At 41.2% G+C, this 26,828-nt stretch overlaps 1 protein-coding gene and 1 long non-coding RNA gene across 2 annotated transcripts; both read right to left on the bottom strand.

The window, feature by feature from the left end:
- Window positions 1–24: 24 nt before the first annotated feature.
- Window positions 25–26,389, bottom strand: LOC146522886 (RING finger protein 150-like). The gene is made up of 6 exons (XM_085154073.1): window positions 25,454–26,389; window positions 9,850–10,100; window positions 9,370–9,524; window positions 7,139–7,235; window positions 4,838–5,093; window positions 25–3,891 (listed from the first exon to the last, which is right to left on the bottom strand). Exons 1-6 carry the CDS (start codon window positions 25,908–25,910, stop codon window positions 3,773–3,775), a joined length of 1,335 nt encoding a protein of 444 aa, XP_085010199.1. The 5' UTR covers window positions 25,911–26,389; the 3' UTR covers window positions 25–3,772.
- Window positions 12,896–25,447, bottom strand: LOC146522887 (uncharacterized). Its single transcript, XR_014873113.1, has 2 exons — window positions 17,951–25,447; window positions 12,896–17,919 (listed from the first exon to the last, which is right to left on the bottom strand). It is a non-coding gene; the product is annotated as an uncharacterized LOC146522887 (long non-coding RNA).
- Window positions 26,390–26,828: the final 439 nt, after the last annotated feature.

The following is a 26,828-nucleotide window of genomic DNA, read 5'->3' as shown; positions in this document are numbered from 1 at the left end:
AAAGTGCAAATGCCGATGCGCAGCTCAAGCTTATAACACAAAGCAACTTTAATTAAAACATTACTCACTGAAAACAGGCCAGGAGGACAAGGCATACAAATCAATCGTCTTCATGTGTTATCAGCCCTCGACCGTTCTAGATTCAGTCAGCTAGTGTTAACAGGATACTTGGTGACTGGTGGATCTTAGTGTGGGCTCATTCTCAGGTTTGAAGCTGAACCATGAAGACACAGGAAAGGTGAAGTCTTGGAAGCAAAGTCGGAGAATTTCACAACATAAATTCGGTTTCATTGAGAATCTGAGAGAAAAAGAAGCCACTGGGAGGACTGAAGACAGCAACACACAACCATTGTCTTTGATTCCTGCAAATTTGTACCAGCTTGAATGTCCAAATATCAGTCTGTTCATCAGAAAACTCCAAATTACATTTCCTTTTAATTCATTTTAAAGTACAAGTAAACAGTAAACACAACACTTAAATTTAGCCTTGTTAGGAGAATATTTTATTTTTTCATTGCACAACATTTATATTTATTATGTCTTCTTATTTGAGCATTGGAAGTTCTCATAAGATCCAGTTTGCCTGGTGGACCAGTATAGCGCTGGTTTTCCAGTCTGCCCTTTGGTCTCATTTCTCTCATTTTTCATCAGGTTACAGCAAAGAGGAGAGAGGAAAGAAAAAAACAAAACCCAAGATCCAAAACCTTTTACAGAGAAGCATAATAACAACAGTTTAGGCTCATAGCATCAAGGTCCTTTGCAAACTGTGTGTATGTACAATTATACAAATAATCATTAATAATTGGTCAATGCTCAATCACATTGAGAATCATCCAGGCAACAGGTAGACTCGGGAGAGTGGGAAGGAAATCAGTCTTTTTTACAAAAATAAATGTCTCCTCTGGTATCAAAATAGACGACAATCTTTCATCTTTCTCATTTTCGGGAACCTTGTGGTGCCACCGACACCACAATGCGACCGCAGCCCTACACAGTCTGCGTACCAATTTGACAAACTGACAGTGATGCCACGTGGCAAAGTGGACTTGTGTTATATACTTTATTTATTTACATGTTCGGCTTTGAGCTGACGAACACCTCCTGATGAAACGCGCTTCCACAAATCTGTCTCTAAAGCTCTAAAAGGATTTCTCTATCCCAGGTACTTTAATTCACAGGAGGTGGTGATAATTTCTTGATCTGTGGAAGTAGTAATAGCATCTAACCTCTACTGTGTGGTGTGCTGACTGCAGATTTGAAAGCGCTTCTTAGGTTTCCTAAGGTTCAGAGAGAGGATCCCTGACTAGCAAGTAAAGGACCCAATCCTTGATTGTCAGGGTTTAAAGGTAAATGTGTCTTTTAAAAAAAAAAAAAAAAAGGCAGCATGAGGCCATGGTAACAGACACGTGTGGTGAGGCAGACGGACAGACGGCTGGACAGTCAAACAAAACAAGGCAACGCTATAGACAGGGTTCCTACGTGGCATTTGGATGTATGACTGCCACAGAAAGTTTGCTTAGCTAAGGTTAAGGTGACGGAAGAATGACAAGGGAAGTGTTTCCACTGTGTACCTTAAAGGGTGGGCAGACTTTGATATCTTGTTCCTAATTAAAATCAGTTCTACATTAATTGCACAAATGATCAGTGCAAAAATTGCAACAAAATACTTCTCTTAGCTCGAGTTGACCCAAAAAGTAGGAATCTCCAACAACCGTTTTAGGCCAACGAGTTCGTCAGAGGCCACAAACCACAACAAACCGGCCCCGTGCTGTGTTCCACCTGAAGCTGAAAATGAAAATCTCAAGTTCACACCTCAGTTAGACCACCTCAGGGAAGTCGGAGATTGCAAATTCACTGTTTATGGCCAAATAACTCTACCTTGCTGGGGAGGGAACAAAATAAGCCTGTCATTAGACTACTACAGCGCGGTCAACTCTAAACTTGGATCCCAATTTGAACATCTGATGTTAAAGTAACATAGCACAGCAACTGCAAGCGTTGGAGTTTTTAAATTTATTCCCTTCTCGTGCACTTTGGCAAAAGAAATTTTCCAAATGGCTTATGTGGAAAAAAAAAAAACATTATCTGACCCGGCACTGGCCGAAGTATGGACTCGACAGCTATCTTTATCTGACTGGATCAGTCTTAATTAATTTATTGCAATTCTCTGCATAACTTGTATCAAGAAAATGGAATTTGACATGTGGACAAAAATACAGTCTGAACTAAACTCTGACTCCTCTTCATTCTTTCTGTCCACTTTATCAGAACAGACCAGAGCTGACATGTGCACACATTGATTGTTTTGCTGAGAATAAAAGTTGCATGTGTGGGCCATGCAGGTGGTTTAAACGGTTATCTCGGGTTAACACAACAACGGATCGACAGAAATGTTTCTGCTCAGCATTGGAAGAGTTTTAAATATTTCGAAAGATGATTGATACATTATAACTGGATGTCTATTGACCCGATTACCCAAGGTGCAGGATTTATTGCCTCCATATGCACTTCTTGTACAGAAACGCCAGACCATATCAATCCTCTAATTTTCTGTGGAGCCCTGTAATCTACAAACAAATAAAAAAAAAAAAGGGGAAAAAAAGTGGTTTAAATATCATTGCTCTTGCAGACAAACATAGGAACCCTGTTTGGAAACCCACCTGTGGACAGAAAGCAACCAAACTAAATACTGTCAGAGTATTGTTAAGATAACAAAGCCTAGAATAACACAGACAGGGGAAAAGAGGGGGGGAATTAAAATAAAACAATACTGTGTGTAATTGCTGTTCAAACTGCAGTCAAACTGTGGTAGTAATTATTTCAGGACAAAGCTACCTCTTTACATAAACTACAGACTAAAGAAAACCACTGTTCAGAGTAGCTTGTGTCCTTTCAAAATAAATGTCCACCTTTGCAAAATGTAAATCATCCACCGCAGATACTCACACACACATCAAGAAACAGGCCCTGCCTGGCCTTTTGGCAGGCAAATTAAAATAAGCTTATTTAACAGAGTTTTCCAATAACGCGAACCTGGAGAGGAAGCGAGCAGTCCACCGTGATTGGTTTTTGCTGTTGTGCTTCCCTATTCGGGAAAACCAGGTAAAAGAGAATATTCCAGGAGATCCAGAGAAAAGTTACAGAACGAAACCTTAATCTATATTCACGGACTGTATACAGAAATACAGCCTACTGCTTCTTGAAAGTCCTCAAAGTCAGGAGACAAAAAAAAGTCTTGAAATGAAGGACTCGATCTATACTGCGGAAGCTTGTCAGGGTCAACGAAAGGTTCGTAAGGATATCAAGATGCGAGTCTGACTGAGGCAGAACTGGATTTAACCAAGACATCTGTAGACTGAGTTGCACTGGAGAAAAATCCTGGTTAACTCAAGAACCAAGGAAAGGACTGAGGTGAACACACTCGAAAAGACCCACTTAACTTAGTTTCAATATGTCTGGTCCAGACAAGTTGGTTTGGCGAAATCTTGTATCACATGTCCATGTAGAAGAGCCAAGAAGAACCCTGGTGCTGGATCTGGGTTTTAGCATCCACTTGGAACCAGAGAAAACCAGAACCAGATCCTAGGCCTAGCTCAGGTTTTGCTCAGTCGAATGCGGTCAGGTTTGGTTCAGATATTTTTTTCTTTTTCATCATTTTCTTCTTTTTTTTTTTTTTTTTTTAAATATAACAGTCAGGTCTGTTATTTATCTAATCTGAACCTGATTAGAGCCTGGTTTGGCCCGATTCTGGTTAGGTTCTGCTGTGCTGCTCTCAGGACTTGTCCACCAACTGAGGTTGCTCCAAGGACACTTCCTCATCTGACAGACCCGTTTCCACAGCGATGACAAATGATGCCACTGAGGCGCTGCTCGCTATTGGCTGAAGCTCACCTGAAAGAGAGAAAAAGAGGGCTATTCCTGCATTTCTGAAGACTTAACTTTTGTTTTTAATTCAGATTACAGAGAGGGTTTGGTCTTTTCAGTTTCACAGTTGTCTGAAAGTCTTGTGTGAAACTCCTTCCAATAATAATGATAAATAAGTTCAATTCAAACTTGGCCAGGTAAAGCCAGCTGTTCTAGTCTACAATAACAATGCAAAGACATTTGAGAGCAATCTAATCTCGGTTTTGCTGAACAGAACCTAGAATTAAGACTGTGTTAATGTCTGTGGCTCAGGACTTCAGGCAGGTCATCTAATTGGCAGGTTGGTGGTTTGAGCCCTGCTCCAGTCTGGATGCTAAAGTATCCTTGGGCAAGACACTGAAAACCAAGTTGCCACTGATGTGTTCATTGGAGTATGAATGTTAGAAAGCACTTAGAAGTAGAAAAAACTGCTTACATAACTGTATGTGTGAGTAGGTGAATGGGATATGTTGTGTATAGACTGCTTTGAGTGCTCAAGTAGAGCAGAATAGTGCTATATAAGAACCAGTCGAAAGAATGTTAGAAAGGATGACATTAAAGCATGACACAGACATGGTAGTAATACTTCCAGGACAAGACAAGAGAACGTTTTTCTACAGAGAAATGAAAACATCCCCAAACATCTGCCAAAGTGTCACATTAGCTTTATGTTTCTATAATAGTTTGTAGCATGGTTGGTATGGGACCCTTTCATTCAATAAAATTAAGCTAAAATTGTATTTCTGCTTCCTCTTTTGCAGTCACTCAAATAGAGTGCTGATTATGAAATAAAGAGGAAGTTTAATGTGATCAGGGTAAAGATGCATCACATAGTCAGTGTGACTGCAGTAGCCATGACTGAAGCGAGTTATGGGGCACAGACACCACTGGGTGTCAGTGTACGAGCACTTATCAGATGGAGTGTGAGAGTCACCTGTGTGGGTGTCCGTGGTGGTGGTCACAGGGCTGTCCCTCAGGGTGTCAGGGTCCTGGTAGTCCTGTGGGAGCCCGACCCGCCGCACGCCGGGGTCCAGCACCACAGAGGAGCCGCCCTCGCTCAGCGTGCCGTCGCTGGATGCCCCAGACACCACAGCTTCTAGGGCCAGAACCCCAACGCCGCCCACCCCACTTACACGGCCCAGGTCCAGGTCGTAGTCCAGAGGCAGGTCGTCCAGACAGTCTGCGTTCAGCTGTAGCAGAGCGACATGAAAGAAAACCACAGTGTGATTGTCCAACTCCAGGAGCCGACTGACATCATGTCATTCTACCTAAGATACAGTGAGGGTCTAACTAATCAACAACATGTGTGACAGCCATTTTTTTTTAAAGTTTCTTTGATCTATGTCAGACTTCACACCTTTGTTCTGAGACACAAGCTAACCTCTACTTCTAAGCTTAAAAACGTTTTAGCTCTGAACACTGAGGGTCACAGTCTGAATGACTGAGTTTTGTTACAAACACAGAAAAAAATACTTTTTTACTGGAAAATGATAAAAGCAATTTTTAAATCACTGAACAAATTCAACCTAAATGTTAAACACAATACGAAACAGATGTCTAATGTAGTAAAGTAAACAGTTCCAGTACCAATGACATTCTTGTGTTATAACTGTCAGTATTTAACATTTTCTACTAGGTTTCTACTCATTTTTGTTGCTTTAATGGCCAGTCCAACATCGGGTATGTTTTTAACAACAAACTGTCAGACAAATACTCTCCACTGATACAAGTTACCGTGATTTTCTTGGCAGATGCAAGTCAGTGGGGTGACCTTTGGTTGAGATGTTCGTTTGTACTTTTACTGTGTGTTTTTCTGTTGTTGCTGTGGTGGACTAAAGCTTCTTCATTTTGAGAAATACGCCTCAATAATAGTTAGAAAATACAAAAAACCACTACACAAATAATAGTTAAAAACATCAGTCTGAAGGGAAATATGATAAACTGCATCAACAGGTTGGGTAATGGAATCGGCAATCAGTCATTAAAACTAAGAGGGGGACGTGTCCATGAAGGGTGCTGAGCTAAGTGGATCTTTGAGACCGAGGAGCTGCCCAGAGCCCAGCATAAGATGAACGAGGATTATTTGGAGTGAATCATTCAAAGCTACTCCAGTATATATATTTTTTTAAATAAGGAGAAGAAAGAAAGAACCTGTCATTTGCATGAAGTATTTTCCTCTCTTTGATGATGACCTTGCTTTTACCCTTAAAGTCGACTTTTGACAACTGACAATATCCCAATAAAGACATGGTCTAATGGTTTGATGACCATTAGAAAATCTCTGGGTTTCTCCAGGGGTAGTTCCATAGGCAGAGACCACCCTCACTAACCGTTGATGCAAACCTAGTCATTTTGTTCCTAAGCAGATCTGAAACATGGCAGAAACCCCTCGGTTCAGAGAAGAGCTTCAAAACATTTACACAATCTTAAAAGAAATAATTCTAGTAAAGCTAGTAAAGGATCATTTCAATCGCAGTCATCGAATACAGCATTGTATGTTTTCTCCCTTCAGTTTTTGAACAAAGGAACACTTTCTGTTTTGCAACTGTTTCTTGCAGCTTGAGGAATTTCCCAACCTCTGGTCTCAAGTGGATATTATCTGATGAGTGTCTCAAAGAATTGCAAGTCGTTGGTCTTTCTTTAGAAGTGAGAACGTTTAAACAGACTCAGAAAACATTAATTTAATGAATTATGCATTTCCAAAACTGATGATGAACACTTTCATGGAAAACACCTCACATTCTGGTGTGTTTATGTATCACTTGCGCAGTCAGACAGTGGGTTACGTCTCTGTCGACACACAGCTGTAAAAACTGAGAATGATTCAGACGTCTGGCTTAGATTAAATTAGCAGTTTGGAGTTTTGTGACGTGATCCCTTCTTAAGGACAAAATTCACTAAAAAGTTCATTTCCTTCTTTGCAATTTTCACACTCTTAAAAGTGGGTAGGACTGTGGCCTTCATTCTGCCCCCTGAGCCCAATGTTTGACACCCGTGTCTTATCTTCAGCTACCATTACAGATCAGAGGATGCATAACTTGGGGCTGCTATGATAGATTAGCGAAAATATATGAAAAGATCCAGGAAGGATATTATCATCACCTGTTATTTAACCAGCCGTAAACACGTCATAACTTTATTGTACAGTCCTAAACTATAAAATCATTTCCTTTCAGGGCTGCATATCCTGCTCTGTGCTCACTCTAGGAAATATAAAACCCAGTTTCACACTCACAGCGATGCCCAGAGCTTTCAGGATGTTCATCTTGCACATGGGACATGTGCGGTGGTCCAGCAGCCACGGATCTACGCAGCTCTTATGAAACAAATGTCTGCAAAGAAGAAAAACAATAAAATATGGTGAAATCAGTCGTTCTACTGTGGATCTGAAAACATTAGAAAAATGCTGTGAGGAAAGACATCACACCTGCTTTCACTTAGCGCCGGCACACAAGAATCTGAGCAAACATGCTTTATTATCCCATGAAGCTTGGTTCGTAATCTCATACTCTCGCACAGCCAGAGTGTTGTGAGGTCAAAACAAATAGTCACTGTAGTCACAACCAAAAATACATTTCCTCTAATCACAAGAAAACAATCTGCCCTGAGCTCAACTCAGCAGCTTCCATCGGCACAAAGTGGTTTTGTGATCACATGAAAACAAGACTGGAAACAATTTAATAAAAAGTTCGACTCTGCCGCAACGATCACGGCTTCCATTCAACAAGTTCGGTAGGGCTGAACAATAAACACTCGACGGGGCGTTTTCTGGCTGGTATTTGAACAGTTTACCAGTGATGGTCATCATTGTCTTTAAATATTTGGATGCTTGTCGTTCTTCTCTCAGTTTTCCCTCATTTTCACAAAGAAAGATATAAAATTCTACATGCCAGGGTTCAGCACAGACAACAGCCTGATGGTCAAGTTAAAGTCCACCTTGGTCAGTGACGGGGTTTCCATCAGAGTCCACAACAACTTTACTTGTGAAGCAACTAAAAGAGGCTGAACCCGCAATAATTAATTTTATTTATATTTTTAAAGGATTTTCACATTAGAATCAATCACATGAGGCTACTGTAGGTTAACAGACTGTTTAGTGACCCTCATAACATAAAACAGGTATTCTTCTTTGTACAAGGACTGTAAAATGCATTTAGCTGTACATGTCGCCGACTGTTGCAGATTGCTGATTTGGCTGCAAACATCCAGCAACTACTCATCGAGTGATAGTGAAAAAGTCAGAAGTGCAATACAAAAAGGGATAAGATGCCATTGGCCTTCAAAGTAAAAGCTGACCCTTTTAAAAGTGTTGGTTTTAACAGTAAGGCACAACCTTTTACCTCAAAGTCCAAGTTTTTCAAGTTTCATTACAGCTCAAATAGTGAAATCCAGAGTGTTTGAAGACAAGGACACTACAGACGACTGTGGCAACCTGCTTGTGATTAAAGCATTCAAAAGCAGAGTTTTGGTGCAACTGAATTCATCTGAATATCACCAGAAATCCCTCTTTCCTCTTGTCACCGTAGGTTGCCAGATGGTTGCTAACCAGCCTAAGGGCTAAAGTGTAGCCCCCGCGGGCTCAGCTGTTGTCAAGAAAAAAAGTTAATATCACAACAAAGACTGATGCGGTCACAGTTTCTGGTGGGACTGCAGCCTGTGTAGTCTGACACACAAGCAGAAAAAACAGCCAGTAACCCACGATGGAGCCAACATGTTTTTCCTGTAGTCGACAGCAGCAGCACAAACCAGTAAACATAAAGAAAGGTCTTGTTTCAGCTGCTATCCAAGCCCACTATGTGTTGCAGAAACAGCCCAACTAAAGTGAGAAGAACTTAAAACCACAGCTGTCTTATTTAGTTTCCATTACTATTAAACGTCTTCTAATCTTTGTCCTCCTCTTTCTAGCACTGACACCTGCAGCACTATATTTATTTCAAAGCACTAAGTAATTACTTTGTAATTATTTCACTGATATAGATTATTCACATCACTGCTAATTAAAACATAGTACATTCTTATAGACAGCGCAACCCACCAGCAAATAAAGCATTAAAAATCAGCTGTTTTCAGTAACCCAAACACACTATCCCCGTCTAACAGTCGTGTCAGCTCTGAGTCATTTCCCTGCAGACTAACACTTTGAGCTCATAACCTGCGACAGCTACAGCGTGAAGACGTCAGGAGACTCTCTGAGGTCTCTCGATGACTGTTTCTTCTGTGGCAGCTAAGCTCCTGCAGGTTACAGTGGCCTAACGAACACCAACTGACTCAAAAACACCATGAAAATACTAAATTAGCTAAAGTGCCCCCACCAAAAAGAAAAAAAGAATAATTGGCACTGTATAGAAGATACTATCCTGATAGTCTTCATTCAAACTCAGCACTCAGTCCTCAAACATAATACGATCCCCATCTTTCAGTCCTTACTTCCACATTTGCGTAAGGTGTTTCTGAGGCTGTGGTTACCTGCAGGGCAGGATGCGGACCACGTCGTTGGCCTTATAGCCCTCGATGCAGACGGCGCAGTTGTCAAAGTCGGGCTCGGTCTCCTGGTCGCCCTTCCTGATGGTGCGAAGCTGCAGCTTACTGATGGCCTTCTTCGCTGCGTCACCAAGGCGCCGCTGGAGAGACACAGTGAGTCTTTACTTTGAGCTTGTAAAATGTGATTCATGTTTTACGAGCTGAAAACAGAACACTTTCCAATAATGGGCTTGTTATTCAGCAGAGATGAACTACATTACTGACGACACATTTTCAAAGATGAGTTTAAAAAAAAAATGTTGCTTCAACTGACAAAGTGCTAAAAATTTATTTACTCTTATACTGTGAAAGATAAACCTCTTCTTCTGAACCACCTTATTAACATAGGTTCTAGTTATATGATGCCGTTCCTTCTGTCTTCATAAACTAAGCAGAACAGCAGGAGACGCAGACCCGTGTTCGCACCTGGTTCCGGTCCCGCGCGTTGGCGTATCTGAACCTCTGGATGTAGTAGAAGACGAGCCAGGCGAGGGAGATGATCATCAGCACGATGAAGGAGATCGATACGAACACCACCGACGTCCTGCTCACGTACTTCTGCAGGTTCCTCGTCCCGATGGTGATCGTCATGGTGACCGTCACATTTCGTTCCAACAGTGATACGATCTCGCGGCCTTTTGGCTCCGGGATCATGATGGCGACGACCTCGCTCGCACCTGAAGATGAGGACAGGTGAGAAGCACTTTAAGTCAGTGACAAATACAAAAACATTCAAGTATTTAAATTTTACTCCTTAGGTCGATGAACCTGCAATGAAACTTTAACGCTAGTAGAGCTGGGCCACATCATACCGTTCACGGTAATGCTGGTATAATGTTAGGCAACGATAAAAGGAAATAACGCGATAGAGTAAAACGCACATGCGCAGTGCCTTTATTTTCATATGCACATGGCGGAAAAAGTATGGCAGTAACGGAAAATGAGAAGGGCGAAAGTGGATTGTTGAATGAAACGGATGAACTGGAACTGGTTTGTAAAAATGCTGCAACTTCAGTGGTGTGGAACTGGTTTGGCTTTCATCCGTCAGATACACACCAAAGCACATTATTTGGTAGAGCATGCAGGCGGGTCGTTATTACTGTTATTACCAAACCAATTTTATGTGATACACGGCACTTAAAAATCTGTCAAAAATGCTTTAGTAAGACTTTGCTAAGCTACGAAGCCGCACCGCTTGATGGAGTGTTGGAGCATTACGGCTACCGTAGTCAGGAGCCTCGCGGAGTGATACGCACTGTGCTGCATTGTGTGTGTGTATAACCTGTGTATAACTTTTGTGGATATTATACATGGTTATGGTCATAATATGTCAGCCCATTTCCACTGGAAACGCCTTTTGGTTAAACTGTCAGCAAGGAATTTGCATTTGCACTGTTAAAATGTTATATAGCTTTAATGCACATAAAAAACAGCTGCTTGTTTAAGTGAAAATACATTGATGGGGTTTTTTTCACTAATAAAGTTGTGGAGTTGTAAAGTATTTTGTCTCGCGTCAATTATATCGTTATCGCAAATTTTCAAATATATATTGTGAGAAATATTTTTGGCCATATTGCCCTGCCCTACCCCTTAGTACATATAATAAAGACGTGGTTTTGATGACCATTAGAATATATGTTTGATTTTTCCAAGGCAGAGATCACCCTCACTAACTTCTTATGCAGATCCTTCTTATGAGCAAGTGCATTTTTAAGTCTTATAAAAGTTACAAACTCTTGACTCCTGCTGCTCAGGAGCCAAGAGTTTGTAACTCCAAGCATTCTTCTCAAAAAACATTGTTTGGAAACTTTGTCCCAACAGGGTTGCACAACCTAACACAAATGTGCTACACTTTTTCATTTGCTCTAAAACTTCTTTCTAACTCATCCCAAACCAAAAGGGGTTTTACTCTTCACTAACATGGTTTGACCATTTTCTCCTAAACCTTCAGCTCGCAGTAGGATCAACCTGAGACCAGCAAGTCCTACTTTATCTGTTACTCACAGTTGCCACTTCCTCCAATTAGTTTTATCCTATTTATGCATCAGACAATGTCGTACTATCGTTTGTTTTAACTGTGCCTTAGTATAAATGAAGCTTCAGGCCAACTTTACTTCCACTCACTGTGAGAAAACTTTCAAAAAAAAAATTAAGCGTTTCCTTTTCAGGGTCTAACAAACATTTAAACTGGGAATCTTAAGTACCCGCTCAAATAATGAGCTCAGTTATCAGCACAAAGCTTTAGACTGCTCTAAACGCTCAGTTTGATAAAGTTTTTTTCCCTACTCCTGGCATGACATGGCTATAAAAACAGAAGCTCCGCCCACCTGCTGTTCAAACTCTCAGTTTATGAGGGGCAGCTAATCAGAACAAAACTGGTTAAATTAATTTAATAGACATTAAGTGTTGAACAGACTAAATAATGCAGTGGTCCCCAACACCCGGGCCGGTACCGGGGTGTGGAATTTATGGTTTTCAGGGTTTTTAAATTGGCTTTTAGTGTTATTTTTTGTTGTTTTTAAATCATTTTTATCCTCAAATCTGTTTCCCTGGGTCTTTTCCCGTGTGCTATGAATAAAACGTCTTTTTTTGGTACTAGTTTTATTTTGTTGTATTTATCCACGACACCTTAAAGCCGGTCTGTGAAAATATTGTCAGACATAAACCGGTCCGTGGTGCAAAAAAGGTTGGGGACCGCTGAAATAATGAACAGATGTGCCGACTTCAGCTCATTAGTGTTTCTCACATTGATTTCAAGTTTGGATTTTATGTGTCATTAAAAATAAGTGGCTTCATTCCACTCAAAGCTAAACCTGAGCTAAAAGCTAAAACTTTAGTTTTTGTCAGAAAAGTCCTTCAAAAGCAATCGTTTTACCTGAACAGCATCTAAAACTCAAATATATATTTTTTCCAGTCATTTACGACACATTTCAGGCTAAGCTGCAGACCATTCAGTTTTTCTGTGCAGAAATAATAACTTCCAATCAACTAATCGACTATCAGCGTTCAAATGACCTTACTTGCATGTTATGCAATGAGTTCAGCCAGACTTTAATATTTATTTAACACCAATTTTGGATGTGGAAATGTTGATCCGCTTTTTATTTATTTACCTTTTCAGTGTCCAGAAAACTGACTGTTCACTCGACCTCCTTGTTGTGGACGTAACCTCACAGAGTTTGTACTCGACAAACACACTCGCACTAGTAGCCTGTTTATTGATCCAATAACAGCTTCTGCTCAACAAATCCCCCCCATCACTATGGAGACCAGCTCCTCTCCCACGCACAAGGGACTGCCTCTCTAAAAATACTCCGAATACACGATCTGTGATGCACTGCATATTCAGCATTGGGATGAACACAAGATTATATAAGTGACTCTGCGACTACTATAGGATTATTGCAGGATTTCTATAATCCTACGGCAGATCTGAAACCTCTTAATCACAGGCAGTTTCTCTTGTCAGAGATTTTGTTTTCTTCTTCTTTTTTCAAACCACAGCACACCAACACATCAACAGAAGAAGAAAAGTAGGAAAGCTGGTTGGGCCTGTTATCGGTTTTTATTTCAGCACCAGTTCATAACAGTCATCTGGAGGCTGTTTATACTGCAGGGTAAAGACCGTACAGAGAGAAAACCCCAACAACCAGATGATTCCTGATAAGAACCCGGAAGCTATGGGTGGGACACGCTCCTTTTTAAGATGAAGAGCGCTCCATTTGTAACTGGCTCTGGGAGGGCACCAATCAGCAACGACCCGGGGAGTGAAGGTAAAGAGAACAGAAGCGCACAGGCCTCTGTGACCCTGTAAGGGTCTGTGAAAGGTGCAGGTTTAGAAAGCTCCTGTTTCCAGTGTACTCACATGTGTCCAGAGGAGCAGATTACTGTGATACTGACATCAAACAGTATAGTCAGATTTATCTGATCAATATTTATTTTACATGATTATTCATCAACTTAATCATCATGCATTTAATATAATTTTTTTAAGTGTGTGGTTGCAGAAGTTTTTCTTGAAATAGATTTTTTTTTTAAAAAAAGAAATAAAAAAAATAATAAAAAGTGGAAATGGTTGGACATGCGGGGTTGTTGATAGAAAGTTAAGCCCAGAAGGTGGGGCGTTTCTCACCAAAAACACCATCTCATTAAAGGACAGCGGTGGAGAGATCTGTGGGTGTAGGCAGCTACAGACAGCCATAAGTGATCTTGTCAGAGGTTTGAAGGCAGTAACATTATTCCTAAAAGTAGTTCTAGATCAAACTTGTTGATCAAAGATTCTCGTTGGCTTGAGCTGAACTAAACTGACTTTTTCAGTAGGGAAAACCTCTTTAAAAGGAAAAGGGAAGTTTTGGTTTATTAAGCCAAGGAATGGGATGGCTATAGCTCAGGACATAGAGCAGGGTCATCTTCTAATCAGAAGGTTGGCAGTTTGATCCCTGACTGCATACTTTGTTCAAGACACTAAGCCCTGAGCTGCTCTCTGATCTGTTCATCATGTGTGGATGTTAGAAAGCGTTAACTGCATTCGAGTGCTCAAGAAGACAAACAAAGATCTGTCCATTTATCACTCACATTGGAAGGTGTTAATATCTAAATGTATGGTGCAGGATAACCAATCAGACTCTAGCTTTCATTGGTTCACGCCAAAGTTCTTCCAGAAGTCATGCCGTTAGCAGCTTCCTTTGAAATGCTTCCAACATTATTTTGAAGCTTCTATCTTAACTAATGGGAAGAAAACAAATATCTGACACTTTACTTCCACGCCCAGCAGGCATACTTGCTACCACAAAGCTGAAATGTTGTGAAACTATTGTGCACATGCACTCTTTGTTAATTTTCTTCATTTGAGCACCATGTCTCCCTCTTTACATAATTTCCATTTCCAATTTACCAAGCTGACTTCTCGAGAAGGCAGACCACACAGGTGGCAACACAACAGAAACAAACATCAGGCCAAAACATTTTATACTGTTAGTGGATCACAAATATCCAGTGATCTGCACAACTGTCCAACTTTCTTAAACCTACAACCTGAAGTGTTGATCTAGGACAAATATTTGGCACTTTTGTGGGCTCGAAGGGCTCGGAGGAGACTTAAAAAAAAAGTTACATTTTTTGAACTCCGAGGTCAGATCAGGGTGTGCAGCTGGTAACGATTCGGTGTGTTGCTAAAGGTTGCTCATGGCGCTGGATTGTGAGCTGCACCTCCGAGCCAAACCACAACACCAAGCTTCAACAGCTGCTTATTCTGAAGCTGAAAACACACAAATGCACAAAGACTCATGAATACAGCAAGTTCAGTTCTGCACAACCGAGGAGAAAATTTAATTTGTGTTCGCCTGTCATTTTGACTGTTTTGATTTAGAGTTGAGGCCATCCTTGTGACTGAGGCCTGACTCAGTACAAACGCACCCTCGTGTCACCCTGAACGCACAGAAAAATATCCCAGAGGAAGGTTTGTTACCAGACTAAGACTTATCTGCAGCTTTGAAGAAAACGTTCAATTTCACAATAAAGATTTGACAAGTAGAAACAAGTTCATCTGCAACGTTGAAGTGTTTAACTACAAAAATGCACTCAAAGGAAAAACTCTTTCACAGGTGGTACAAGAATGTCTCACTACAAGTTTATGGCACATTTAGGCAAACGTTTCACAACAAGCTGGGGATTAACTGCAGGAGAAACTGGGAGCAAAGGCTGGTGTCAGAGTTTGTACAGTAACTTTATTCAAAAATAATGGAAACAAACCATCCTGAGCATGGCAACAGAAATATTTTCTCTTCCTCACGACATGCAAATAGATATGCATGTTGCAGTAAATCAGCTACAGTGTTATATTTCTCCCAACTTCTCTTTGAGAAATTCCTGTGTAGCCATCATAAAGGTACATTTTTTTCTATTTCACAGTTCGCTTAAGGAGTTCCTCAAGGCTTAGTCCACACTCTTCTTCATTTACACACAGATCGAAACCATCAGAAACAAAAGGCTGATTATACAGATATATTTACGATATGAATCTCGAACCTCAGAACTCCTAATGTCCAGAGATCAATCTGTTCTTATTGTAGAGAACAAAAACATGTTTACTTAAACATTTTTGCTCTGTGCCATTACAGGACGTACCGACTGGTAAAAGCTTGTTTGACTTTTGCAACACAAATCACATCAGCAACTCCAGTATGAGTTTGCATTAAAATTAGCACATTACGAACAGATAGCAACCCATGCTACATGAATCTAGTATTGACTGATTAATGTAACAAAGAAATGTGAAAACAGTGAATAAAAAGACCAGATCTGCCCCAGAATTTCAATAAATTAGCCAAGATTATCCACTCAAGACAATAGTTGGTGTGCTTTGACAATATTGTGCAAAATTACTTAGCTGCCGATAGGGCTGCTCAATTAATCGAATTTTAATCACGATTACGATCTGGGCTTTCAACGATCATTAAAAATGACTGAGCCGATTATTAGCCCCTCCCTCGTGCTTTACTCTCGCGCTGCTCCGTGTGGCAAATCGAGCGCACCTCTCTGCATTTCGAACACGCGTCACAACAATAAGAGGACCCGAGGGAAGCTCGGAAAGCTAAGCAGAAGTTATTTGGAGAGGAGAGTGACTGCTGTTGGTTGAAAAGAGAGGTAAAAAAAACTTCAGTGGTGTGGAAACATTATGGGTTCGCAGAGTCAGACGTGGATCAAGTAGAAATAGTGTGTAAACTTTGCTACGGTGTCGTAGCTGCACCACAAAGCAACAAGTTCACTAAACATAGATGTTTACATTTTTCATTTATTTCTTATATTGCAAACATTTGCACTGTTATCAGTATTTGCACACTATTTTATATTATTTTTTGACAATCTTTAAAGTCATTATTCAATACATTGTTATTGTTAAATAGTCAAATAATCGAGATCTCAATTTCAGTGAAAATAATCGTGATCATCATTTTTGCCATAATCTGCAGCCCTAGCTGCAGATTATTTCTTTATATTTTGCTTCCAAGAAGCCAGATTGTTTAAAGTGAGGTTGAGGATTAGTTTTCCAGACTTTCTGAAGTTCTTTACCAATTTTATGGGCTGTCCTCACATCTGACCATTCTGATATGAGATTGGTCAGATATGAGGAGAGGGGCACCTCATGGGGGGGGGGGGGGGTGAGAAAGAAAAAAATCCAACAAAGATCTGACACTGGAGCTGAGACATGCATCAGACCCTTCAGCTGATCCAGCTGCTGTCAGTGAAAAAGTGCCTTTCAAGAAGCCAAATTACACAACGGGACTGAAAAATCAGCAGTAACAGGTCTGATGGAGTGATGAATACAAATTTAAATTTCTGCTTTAAAAATCATTTTCAGTATGTAAAAACTGTCATGGGTTGGGGCTAATACTGCAGACAGCGTTGTTGGAGATATTACAAGAATTGATTGTTCTGATCTGTTGATACATTGCTAAAAAAAAGAAAAAAAAAAGGATGTTAAAAACTGTAAAGTAGCAGCATAATTACTAAAGATGAAAGGAATCAATTACTTCAGACTGTCACATTTTATAAATGCATTTCAAGCATTTTGCCTCCTGGTTCATTAAAACAGGAATATCTGATCAATTTAATTTGTTTATTTTATTGTGTAACTTGAAGGTTTTAGGGTTTTTATTATAGACTAAATGATGGAGAAACAGTTTACGTTAATGTGGAATCTTCCAACGTGAAAGACCAATGTCCATCGATAAACACAGATGGCAGATACTTCAGATTATAATCTTAAGGAAGCTGAGGCTGAACTTTAATGTTTGCACAAAGATCAGTATATTTGCTCAGTAAGCACAGTCGAGCTGACCACAGTTTAGGAAAAATTCCCCCGAGGCCTGCACTGAACTCACATGACCCCAACCAACACACGAACACAAAAATTGATTAGTCTTGCCCTAAAAATAATCCCCTGGGATCGTTATGTTATGTTATGATGAGATTTTTATTTTCCAGTTAAACCTACAAACTACATGATAAAAAACTGCAATTTGGTCAGTCTCTTTAGTGAGGGTTTTTTTTTTGTTTTAAAAACTCAAGTAAATCTCTACATGGAACCAATAGCAGACGAGCTTCAGATCTGTGAAGGCTTTGAGCTCCTCTGCAAATGTTTCTGTATTTCAGGTGTTATGTCATTTTTCTAACTATAGAACGCAGTGAGGCCGATTCAGCTCGCAGTCAACAGCAGCTCCCAACTAATCTGCCGGATAAACAGTGGGACGATAAAGCAGCTGATTCCACATAGACCTTTTTTTCCAGGTGGATTAGCAGTGCTTCAGAGTGAATTCCTGACCAACCGAGGAATTCACCGACTTGATTTTCACTCTGACAGTACTGATTTCCATCGATATCAGAGATTTTTAAAGCCCCTCTACAACCAGAAATCCTGCATGTGGATGTTTTGGCATCACTTTCCTTCCACATCAACTTGTTTTGCCATAAACTGACCAAAAAGCTAAATAAAGTCTCGGTTTTCCAGAGTCACTTTTATTTCAACTGCGTTATTTGTTGTTTATTGTAGGCTGTGTTATTTTTCCTCTTTATCATGCTGCTGCAACAACAATTTGCCTTATGGGACCAATAAAGTATCCATCCATCCAATCATGACTACTGGAATAGTTTCTGGGTTTTTCCAAGGGTGGGTGCACAGGCAAAGACCACCCACACCTCATTTTCTTCTATAAGCAGGTCGGAAATATGACAGAAACCTCTCAGCAGGGTTCTCGTAGGCTTTCAAGAGATAAAAAGTTAAACTAATGTTATTTTGTCCACGTCTATCAATTCAATTCAATTTCTAAATACATTAAATTGTAAAGAGGTCGGTTGCCGGTTGTGGTGTGACAGAAAACAGGAGAAAACATTAAGGCCTTGTGACCGGGATTTCCTCATGTGGAACTTCATTATTTAGGCGAGAAACAGAATGTCAGGGACACAGTGGCTCATTATAGCAATGGGTGATGTACAGATAGGAAGTTTTGTTGTCACTGGTTGGCTGTGCTGCACAAACTAATAAAAATCAAAAACCTACTGTGAAGCCAAGAATGGCTACAAGCAACCACATGCAGGACAAATTAATCAAATCACCAAAAACAAAGTGTTTGTACTGAGGAGTATTATGCCTACAGGCTCAGTAGTAAACATGCCTTTTGCTTTGGGCAAAATGTAGGAGAGTACCTGTTACGTGATCACTGTGTACCCTTCTGGACAGAGGCATGAAGCCATCAGTCCTTCTGCTGGATAAACTATTTAAAAATTAAAACATTTACCGTTTACAACAGAGTTTCAAAATCACATTTCAAAACTGGAGCAAATTCTTCCCCTTTTCTCTTGCCTCTGTCACATCAGCACCTCATTACTCAGTATTTTACAAATCGGCACACTCATTTCTCATCTACAGCTGTTTTATTCAAAATGCTATGGCTCGACGCCTGACAGGCGCCCGCAAATTAGACCACACGTCCCCTGTTTTGGCTTCTTAACACTGGCTCCCAATACATTTTTAGAAACGATCTGAAGACTTTATTTGTTTTTAAGTCATTAAATTGTGTTTGCACCTTCTTACCTTTCTGATCTTCTAAAAGATCACTGAGGTCAGCTGATCCTTCGTATCTAAACCCGATGGCCTGATCAGTCTGTTTTCTGTATTATGTTTCTTTATGGCTCCTATTGTGCTACTCTTATTTGGTTAACACTTGTTATTTTTAAATGTGCTTATAAACAAACGTGACCACTGTAAGTCAGCGCCATCCACACATGAGCCAGTCAGTTAAACTTGTCTTCGGACCGCTGCTTCACTTTACTAATGTTTGCATTACCAGAGCCTCAGGACTCATGTTTCTAACATGAACTTCACTGTTTGTCATTTCAGCATGCTGAACAGGATCCTCTTCAGCTTATTTACACTCATATTTTTTAATTGGCTGCCCGTGTTTGCATACCTTCAACTTCACATTTTTGAGGCTTGTTTGTGTTTGCTAGACTTCCTGAAACAGCAGCAAAAGCCTGGAGAGGCAGAGAGAGCTGCTGGTGCTGTCCAGGCTGCACATCGATGCAGCGCTGCTCTAATAGTCTGCAGGAATCAGTTAAAATATGTCAGCACTATACTGGAATTATTAACAGCAAGCAAATAATTTTCCTGCTTGTTTTAATCCATTTAATAACACACAAAACAGAACCAAAGTTTTTTGCTCAATTAACCAAAGAAATGCCCCTCAGAAAAGTTTAGTTGAAATCAGTTCAACTGCAATTCTCATGATTTTCCTTTGGAGAAAGTTAATTTTTCTTTATTGTGCAGCAAAAACCCTGCAAATAATTGTTGGTCGCAGCTGATTGGACAGTAAACAGCATCTTTTGGTTTAGGACCGACAGTTTGATAAAGGAACAAAGGTTCAAGACCACACTCTAAACAAAAACATTTTGCACAGTTGCCTGCCTTCTGCAGATGATTCATGATAAACCTAATCAGCAGATTAATCGTGATTCATCCTCACCTACTGCGAGTATTTAATCTGCAGCTTTTCTGCTGATCAGTGAAGTCAGTTTCCAGTCAAAAATGTTACTGTGTTGTTATATAATGTGGTGAAGAGGCAGGAAAGCAGGAGGAGAGAACGAGTGGAGGAAACCAAGCAGGGCCTCAGGTCAGAGTCAAACCCAGGCTGCTGCATTTAGCCTTTGTGGCATATGGTCGCCTGCTCAGCCTGCGAGATGAACCGGCACCCGGTGAAGTCTCAGCAGCAATGCTCTAACTCAGGAGTCGGCAACCTGCGGGCGGCTCTTTAGTACGTATACTGCGGCTCCATGTGGATTGGGAAAATAAATGAGAAGTATTTAGCTGAAGTGTATTTTATTTATGTTAGTTCTTTTTAAACTTGTAGTTCTAAATTGGAAGATTATTGTGATATTGAAATATAAAAATAAAATTATATTATATTATTCTTTTCATCGCTCAAAATAAGCGTTGCACTTGCGGAAGCCGGTGTACCTGCCGGCTGTAGCTTTTCAGCCCACAGCCCGACACATACCAACAACAGACGTTGTTGCACAGACTTTAAGGCAGCGAGGCGTGATTGCAGGTGCCACTCAGGTGCGTCTGCCTCCCCTGCAGCGGCGCTGCAGACCACGCCCCGCCACACACATTAACCAGGTAAAATACATATTTAGGCAGAATTGTGCAAATATCTATTTTTCATCTTTTAGCAGCATAGTGCTTTTTTTTCAATTGCTTTTTAAAAGTCAGGTCAAGGCTCCAAAAGCCCAAAGGTGATATAAGGGTGGCTCACAGCAGTTTTTGTTTGCTGGATCATTTTAGTTTAGCTGGGTGTCTTTCCTTTTGTTATATTTCTTTAAGAGTTCAAAATGTGTTAATTACATAAATAAAATGTAATTTTCTCTGTAGCACTTCATGGATTTAAGCAACACACCTTAGTTGTTCACACAAAGCATAAAGGTAAAAAAAATATATACAGTGTTATCTTCATTTTAGATGTCAAAAAGTATTTGCAGCTCCCAGTGTTTTCTTTTGCGTGGAAACCAGGTCCAAATGGCTCTTTGGGTGTTAAAGGTTGCAGACCCCTGATCTAACTGAATCTGACTTTCTGGCAAAAACTAAAGAAAAAGCTATGTGATGGCCCTCACTAAGTACATGAGTCAGCTTTTAATAAGAAGCCAAATGATTACATGTCCAAACAACACAGCGTTGTTGAACTTGTGGAAAAATTATTTAACCGGCACTCAACTGTGCAAAGACTGATTTGCAGAAAATAACCCGGACACAGAAAAACGTCACGAGAAACTGGATTTAAAGCAAACCAACCACCCAGGGCTTTTTTTCCCCTTCCTGAATTCATGGCATCTAAATGTGGGTGTGTAGGCCTGCCAGGGATCCCTGAAGGAGTTTCCAGCTGTCAGAGAAACAGCTGTTACTTCACTCAGCAGCAGAGCGACTCAAAAGAACACCACTTACGGTGCTACAGAGCAGTCAGCCCTGTTATGTAACAGCGCTAAATCGTGACCAACATCAAACGTCACATGGAGTTTGTCTGGACATAATCGAATGACAGGAGCCTGTTTTCCATAATCTGTCACTGTGGATGCAGCGGGGCTGGGAATCCCTGATCCACACGACTGTTTCTGTCAGAGAGGCACTGTGTGGATGACGGCCACTGACAGCATCGTTTAACAAATGGAAATAAATTGATAAAGAAGCATCACAGACCTTCAGTCAGCAACTCTAAGACAATCTCTGATTTCTATCTCTTCCAATCCAGTGGATGCAAATAAAAGGCCAAAAAATTACTACTTTCTTGTTAAGAAGTCTCCAAAATATTCTTTTTTCTATGAGCTAAATCCTGAAAACTTAAATCTCAAACAAAAGAGAGAAGACTTGACAAAACTTTACAAAATACAGCTTCACAGAAAAAGCCCTTGGTGGTTGAGTCTGCAGCAATGAGCCCATTCAACCTGTAACGAGTCTGCATTTGTGATCGTTACTACACAGAGGGGATCTTCGGACTCAAAATGGTCTGTTCGATAAGCGACTATGCCTGTAAGTACAACTGTGCCACTGTGCACAAGTCCCAAGCCTGCCCTCATTTCTTTACATTTTGAGTCAGACTTCCCTTTAATTTGTTTACACTGGTCTTGAGCAACAGCTCTGCAGGCTCTCTGAAGGTCTTTCAACATTTTTCTTATGACTTTGGCTGCCTTTCCACCTATTTTCAGATCAGTCCTTGTAACAGACCAGTTTCACAGGAATGTTTTGTTGTTTGTCAACACTGACCTATGAATCATTTAAGCATAAAAAACCCACCTAACTCACAGGACCAATGTTGCGTCAATAAATAACACAACTTATCAAATATTTTAAATTCTGTATTTATGCACTTTGTTACACAAGTACATAATTTGTTCCCAATTCTTTAGTTTGAAAAATACAGTCTGACAGACGTTAAATATTTTTGAACCAACAAAGTGATTCCTAAAGAGTTATTAGCTGAAAAATCAGCATCTCTCAGTCCTTAAAGATGTTTTGGAAACTATACAAGTTTCCAAAAGATGAAGGACAAAAGATGAAGTAGCTGGCTTCAAAACAGAACAGAAATAAGGAGCAAAAACCCGACTCCGGATCTGCGAGATGCATCTGACCCTTCAGTTGATCTCAGGTTGGAGGCTTTGCCACAGTTTGGCGCTGCATTTCAACCAGTGGTGTTGGACATCTTCTCTAAGCTGATGGAATTATGAGCACAGAAGTACTGTCAAATTATAACCCACCATGCAGTACTGCCAGGAAAGCGTTTGATTGACGACAGCTTTGTTTTTCAGCATGCCAATTTTACCCAACACACAGCCAATACAGTAAACGCATACACAGGTAGGAAGGGGGAAAAATGCACACACGTAGTTGAAAACTATTGGTCATGGACTGGTGCCAGAGCCCAGACCTCAGCATTGTCGTTTGGATCATCACGATAAAGAACAGAACTAAAAGGACCCAAAACATGAAGCCTGGAGAACCATTCCTAAAGACTACTTAAAGAAATTACAAGATAGTTCAGGTTGTGTTGACGAATTAAGGTCATCATATCAAAAACTGACTTTCAGTTTAACTTCATTTGTACAACCTGTTACCTACTGTATTTCAATACATGGAAATACAGTATGTAAGGCAGGTATTTCCCATTTTCCTAGCAAAATATAAAGAAATGAGGGGCGGAGTCTGTGCAGCACTAACAGAATAAGCACCTCATATGTCAAAGGAGACGAAAGGCAGATGTATCCTGGTGTGTTTATGGTACAAATCTGAGCATCAAAGTCCTGGAGACAAAGATGACTGCAACATTAATGATCCTTCTACATACAGGTCATCTACAAACATCTGTTCAGCTTCAAAACTCTTTATGACTTGAGCTGAAAGACACAGTGAGTGTGGAGCATTTTAATGCAAATTGAATCCGATTCAGCACGGGTAGAGTCACGCACTGAACAGAAATACAACAGGTGCTGAGGAACATTAAAATCCACTAATGTTTTTAGACATGATGGACTTCTTTATAACAAACCTGCATCCTTGTTCCAAACTCCAAAACTTTTCTGCTAGAAAATCTTGGCTTTCCTGCCTGAATCTGCTGTGCAACTCACTTTTTAGATATTCAAATGCATGCCCGCCCGCATCAGTTCATGAGGAAAATGTTAATATTCATAGATATACAATATGAGCATATAGAGTCAGAACCATGAATATAAATGAACTCAAATAACTGTACACTCTGTCCTGAACTGGGGTGTTGTTACCCGTGTAGCCAACTCAAACTTTTACTGAGCAGACTTCTTGCAGCGGTGGCATCAGATTACAGCACCACGCTCATAATTCAGCGAGGTCTTTAAAAAGAGCCACTCTGTAAAGCAGACTGCATGGCCAGGTGCCTGATTTCATACGTCTGTGGCAATAAGAAAGAACTCAAATATTAAAAGGAAAAGTCCCATACTTTGGTTTACATCATGTGTATTTTGTGATTTATTTTTATTATTTTTTTCCAATTTACGACCCAAAAAATCCTCGCGGGACTATTTTGAAAGGTCAAACGCCGATAATCATTTAGCGCCTGTGCTTCCTGCCAGTACGCTGATCAGACTGTGCAATTCGCCAACTCTACCGCCCTGAAGATGCTGGACCTTGTTCAGATGTGAAGACCTCAGTGAGCAAGAGACACACTCTAACCAGAACGTGCAGCAGGTGGAGGACTGGTTCATGTGTCAGTAGGGTGAGCTCACAAAGGCCGAGGAGCAGAACAAGAACTGCAAGCTTCAGTTCAATGCTGTGGAGTCTTCAGTCTGAGAAACTCAGAGTCTATGCTATTTCTTGTCACAAGGAAAGGATAGCATGACTCGAAGTTTTCAAGAGACTGAGAGAGTACTTTCTTTTTAAGAACAGCTTTTATGGGTGAACTGACAAGTTTCTTGCTTCATGGTCGGTTATCCCTCCACAATAAAAGGAGCCAGCTGAGGTGGTTCAGCCATTTGATTAAGATGCCTCCTGGGTGAGGTGTTTCAGGTATGCCCTCACAAGAGGAGGCCCTGGGTAGGCTCATGTCATATCCTGACATGACAGAGAGATTATGTCTCTCAACTGGCCTGAGAAAGCTGAGAGAGCCAGAGGAGGTGGACAAGGAGAGGAAGGGCTCCTCTACTCAGGCTGCCACTGCCTAGAAAAGCAGCAGGAAATGGACGGGCGGGTGGTTTGGTGGGTGCAACTGTGAGATTTCATGAGTGTGTTTACTTCAGACTTAACTTGTTAAGTGTTCTAGCCATTCACTTCACCCTATAATCCAGGGATGGCCAACTCCAGGCCTCAAGAGCTGGTGTCCTGCAGGTTTTAGATGTGTCCTTGAATGGCGAAATTACCTCCTCAACATGTCTTGAAGTTCTGGTAATGAACTAGTCATTTGATTCAGGTGTGTTGACCCAGGGTGATATCTAAAACATGCAGGACACCAGCCCTTGAGGCCTGGAGTTGGCCATCACTGCTCTAATCTAAATGGGGCAATTTCTTGCCCCAACAGGTGAGACCAAAACACCAACCACAACATATAAAAAATGAGTCAAACCAATGGGTGGTGTCAGTGTGTTTATGTTCTACATTTATACTTGACACCAACCTAACCTGTACACACATCTACATTTTACCCTCAACTATTTCTCAGTGTCCACAGTAAAGCAGTCCCCAGTGTAAGTGCACTCCTCCTTGGACTTGACATAAAACTAAATGACTCTGAAAGATGCATCACATCCCGTATAACAGAAATACCTCGTGAGTTGGACTCTTTCCATGACATTTTTATTAAGAAATTAAGATAAACACTGAACACGTCACCTTTAATCCCCATAGTTCACCCCAGCAGCAAACTACCCAACTTAGAAAAGCTAAGCAAAGCCTCCTTCACAGAGGGAGGAAATCGAGTTAAATGCGCATTTATTTGGGTGAATAAAGCAGAGCATCATCTACCTGGGTGAGGCATGGTGATGGTGTCGTTAGTGTTGGTGGAGCCCACGTTAAAGATGACCACCGCAGAGGCGTTGTGGGCTGCAGCGTGGCGGATCTTGTCCTTGTAGGTGCAGTTGCCCCGGGCTATGAGCGCCACCCAGGCCCCGGTCTGAGCGGGCACCGCGAAGCGGGTGTTGGGGTCGCAGGCCTGGCGGTCGAGCGGTGCTGCAGGCAGGACCAACACCCCCTTTGCGTCCCGCTTCGGAGAGTGCTCGCCATATCGCCCGCACTCAGTCTTCTCGGTGCGCAGCTCCGAGGTGGCCGGGTCCACGTAGGTGATGTTGACGAAGGCGGTGTACCACTCCTCCCGCTCGGCCACGGTGAAGTCCAGGCACAGCAGGTGGACGAAGCAGAAGGAGAGCAGCCACGTAGAGAGGGCCAGGCTGCGGCAGGCCGCCACCAGCGAGCCCGGGGCCATGACGAGCCTCCCCGGGGTGAGAGCGAGCTGTGTGTCGGTAGGTCGGAGGAGCCCGGTAGCTTCAACGCTGGAGCCTCCTACTCCACCATGCTAAAAGGCAAAACCACCAGGAGCGTGTTTAACTCGCTTATACTCCCCTTTTTTCACACGGAAGAAAAAAAAAATCTGTTTTTAGCCGCTCCCCTCCACTACTCTCAGGCTACCTAGCAGCAGACGCCTGTTAGCAGTCTCCATTTCCAACCTCCACCGTTAACTCGATGAGAAACACCCACGAAAAAACTCCTAAATGCGCACAACTGAAATGAGAAATCACCACAGCAGTGACGCGACGTGAGCCCGCCGAAGTGAAGCACCAGGCGGTTGGCTGAGTGCGCGCACACGTTAATAATTTGTTGGAGATTTAAAGCTAAGTGCAGCTGCAGCAGCAGGCCAGCGCGGCTGCATTGTTTTGACTGGGCCACGGTCCACTGGTAAAGTTACGGAAATGTAGACTGTTAGTTCCGGTTATTACTCTGCAAAGTAAAAGCATTTTACTTTTTTAAATTATAAGTCTGTGATGCTCGATTAAAACGTTAATTCACTAATAATTCGCTTTAATTCATTAATAAATAATGTCCAGCAGGTGTTCTGACAGTCAACCTTTACCAAAGAAATTCTAAGGTATTTTACTTTGAAGGACATCACACGTTGTTTACCTGAAGGATTTAAAGCGCTCTGTTGGATTTAAAGAAATCAATTCTAAACAGCGCCACAACGCGACACGAGGCAAAATCTACACTCTGATTATAGTTACAAAACTGGGTCATAGTTATAATTTAAGCTTAACAGTGTGGATTTGGTGTTTTATTCATATGCAGCTGAGAACAGGTGAGTCTTCAACCTGGATTTAAATAAACTGAGTGTTTCAGCTGATCTGAG

This window comes from Neolamprologus multifasciatus, chromosome 3, assembly GCF_963576455.1.
Source record: "Neolamprologus multifasciatus chromosome 3, fNeoMul1.2, whole genome shotgun sequence".
In the NCBI taxonomy this organism is placed as follows: Eukaryota; Metazoa; Chordata; class Actinopteri; order Cichliformes; family Cichlidae; genus Neolamprologus; species Neolamprologus multifasciatus.
The sequence above is the reverse complement of the archived record's forward strand: the minus strand, read 5'-3'. Positions and strand labels throughout refer to the sequence as shown.

Excerpts from the sequence above, each read along its gene's own strand:
- LOC146522886 (XM_085154073.1), bottom strand. The coding sequence starts at position 25,910 with ATGGCCCCGGGCTCGCTGGTGGCGGCCTGCCGCAGCCTGGCCCTCTCT. Across the intron at positions 7,236-9,369 it reads GTCCGCATCCTGCCCTGCAG|ACATTTGTTTCATAAGAGCT; the intron begins GTAACCACAGCC and ends TCTTCTTTGCAG. Across the intron at positions 5,094-7,138 it reads TGAAAGCTCTGGGCATCGCT|CTGAACGCAGACTGTCTGGA; the intron begins GTGAGTGTGAAA and ends GCTCTGCTACAG.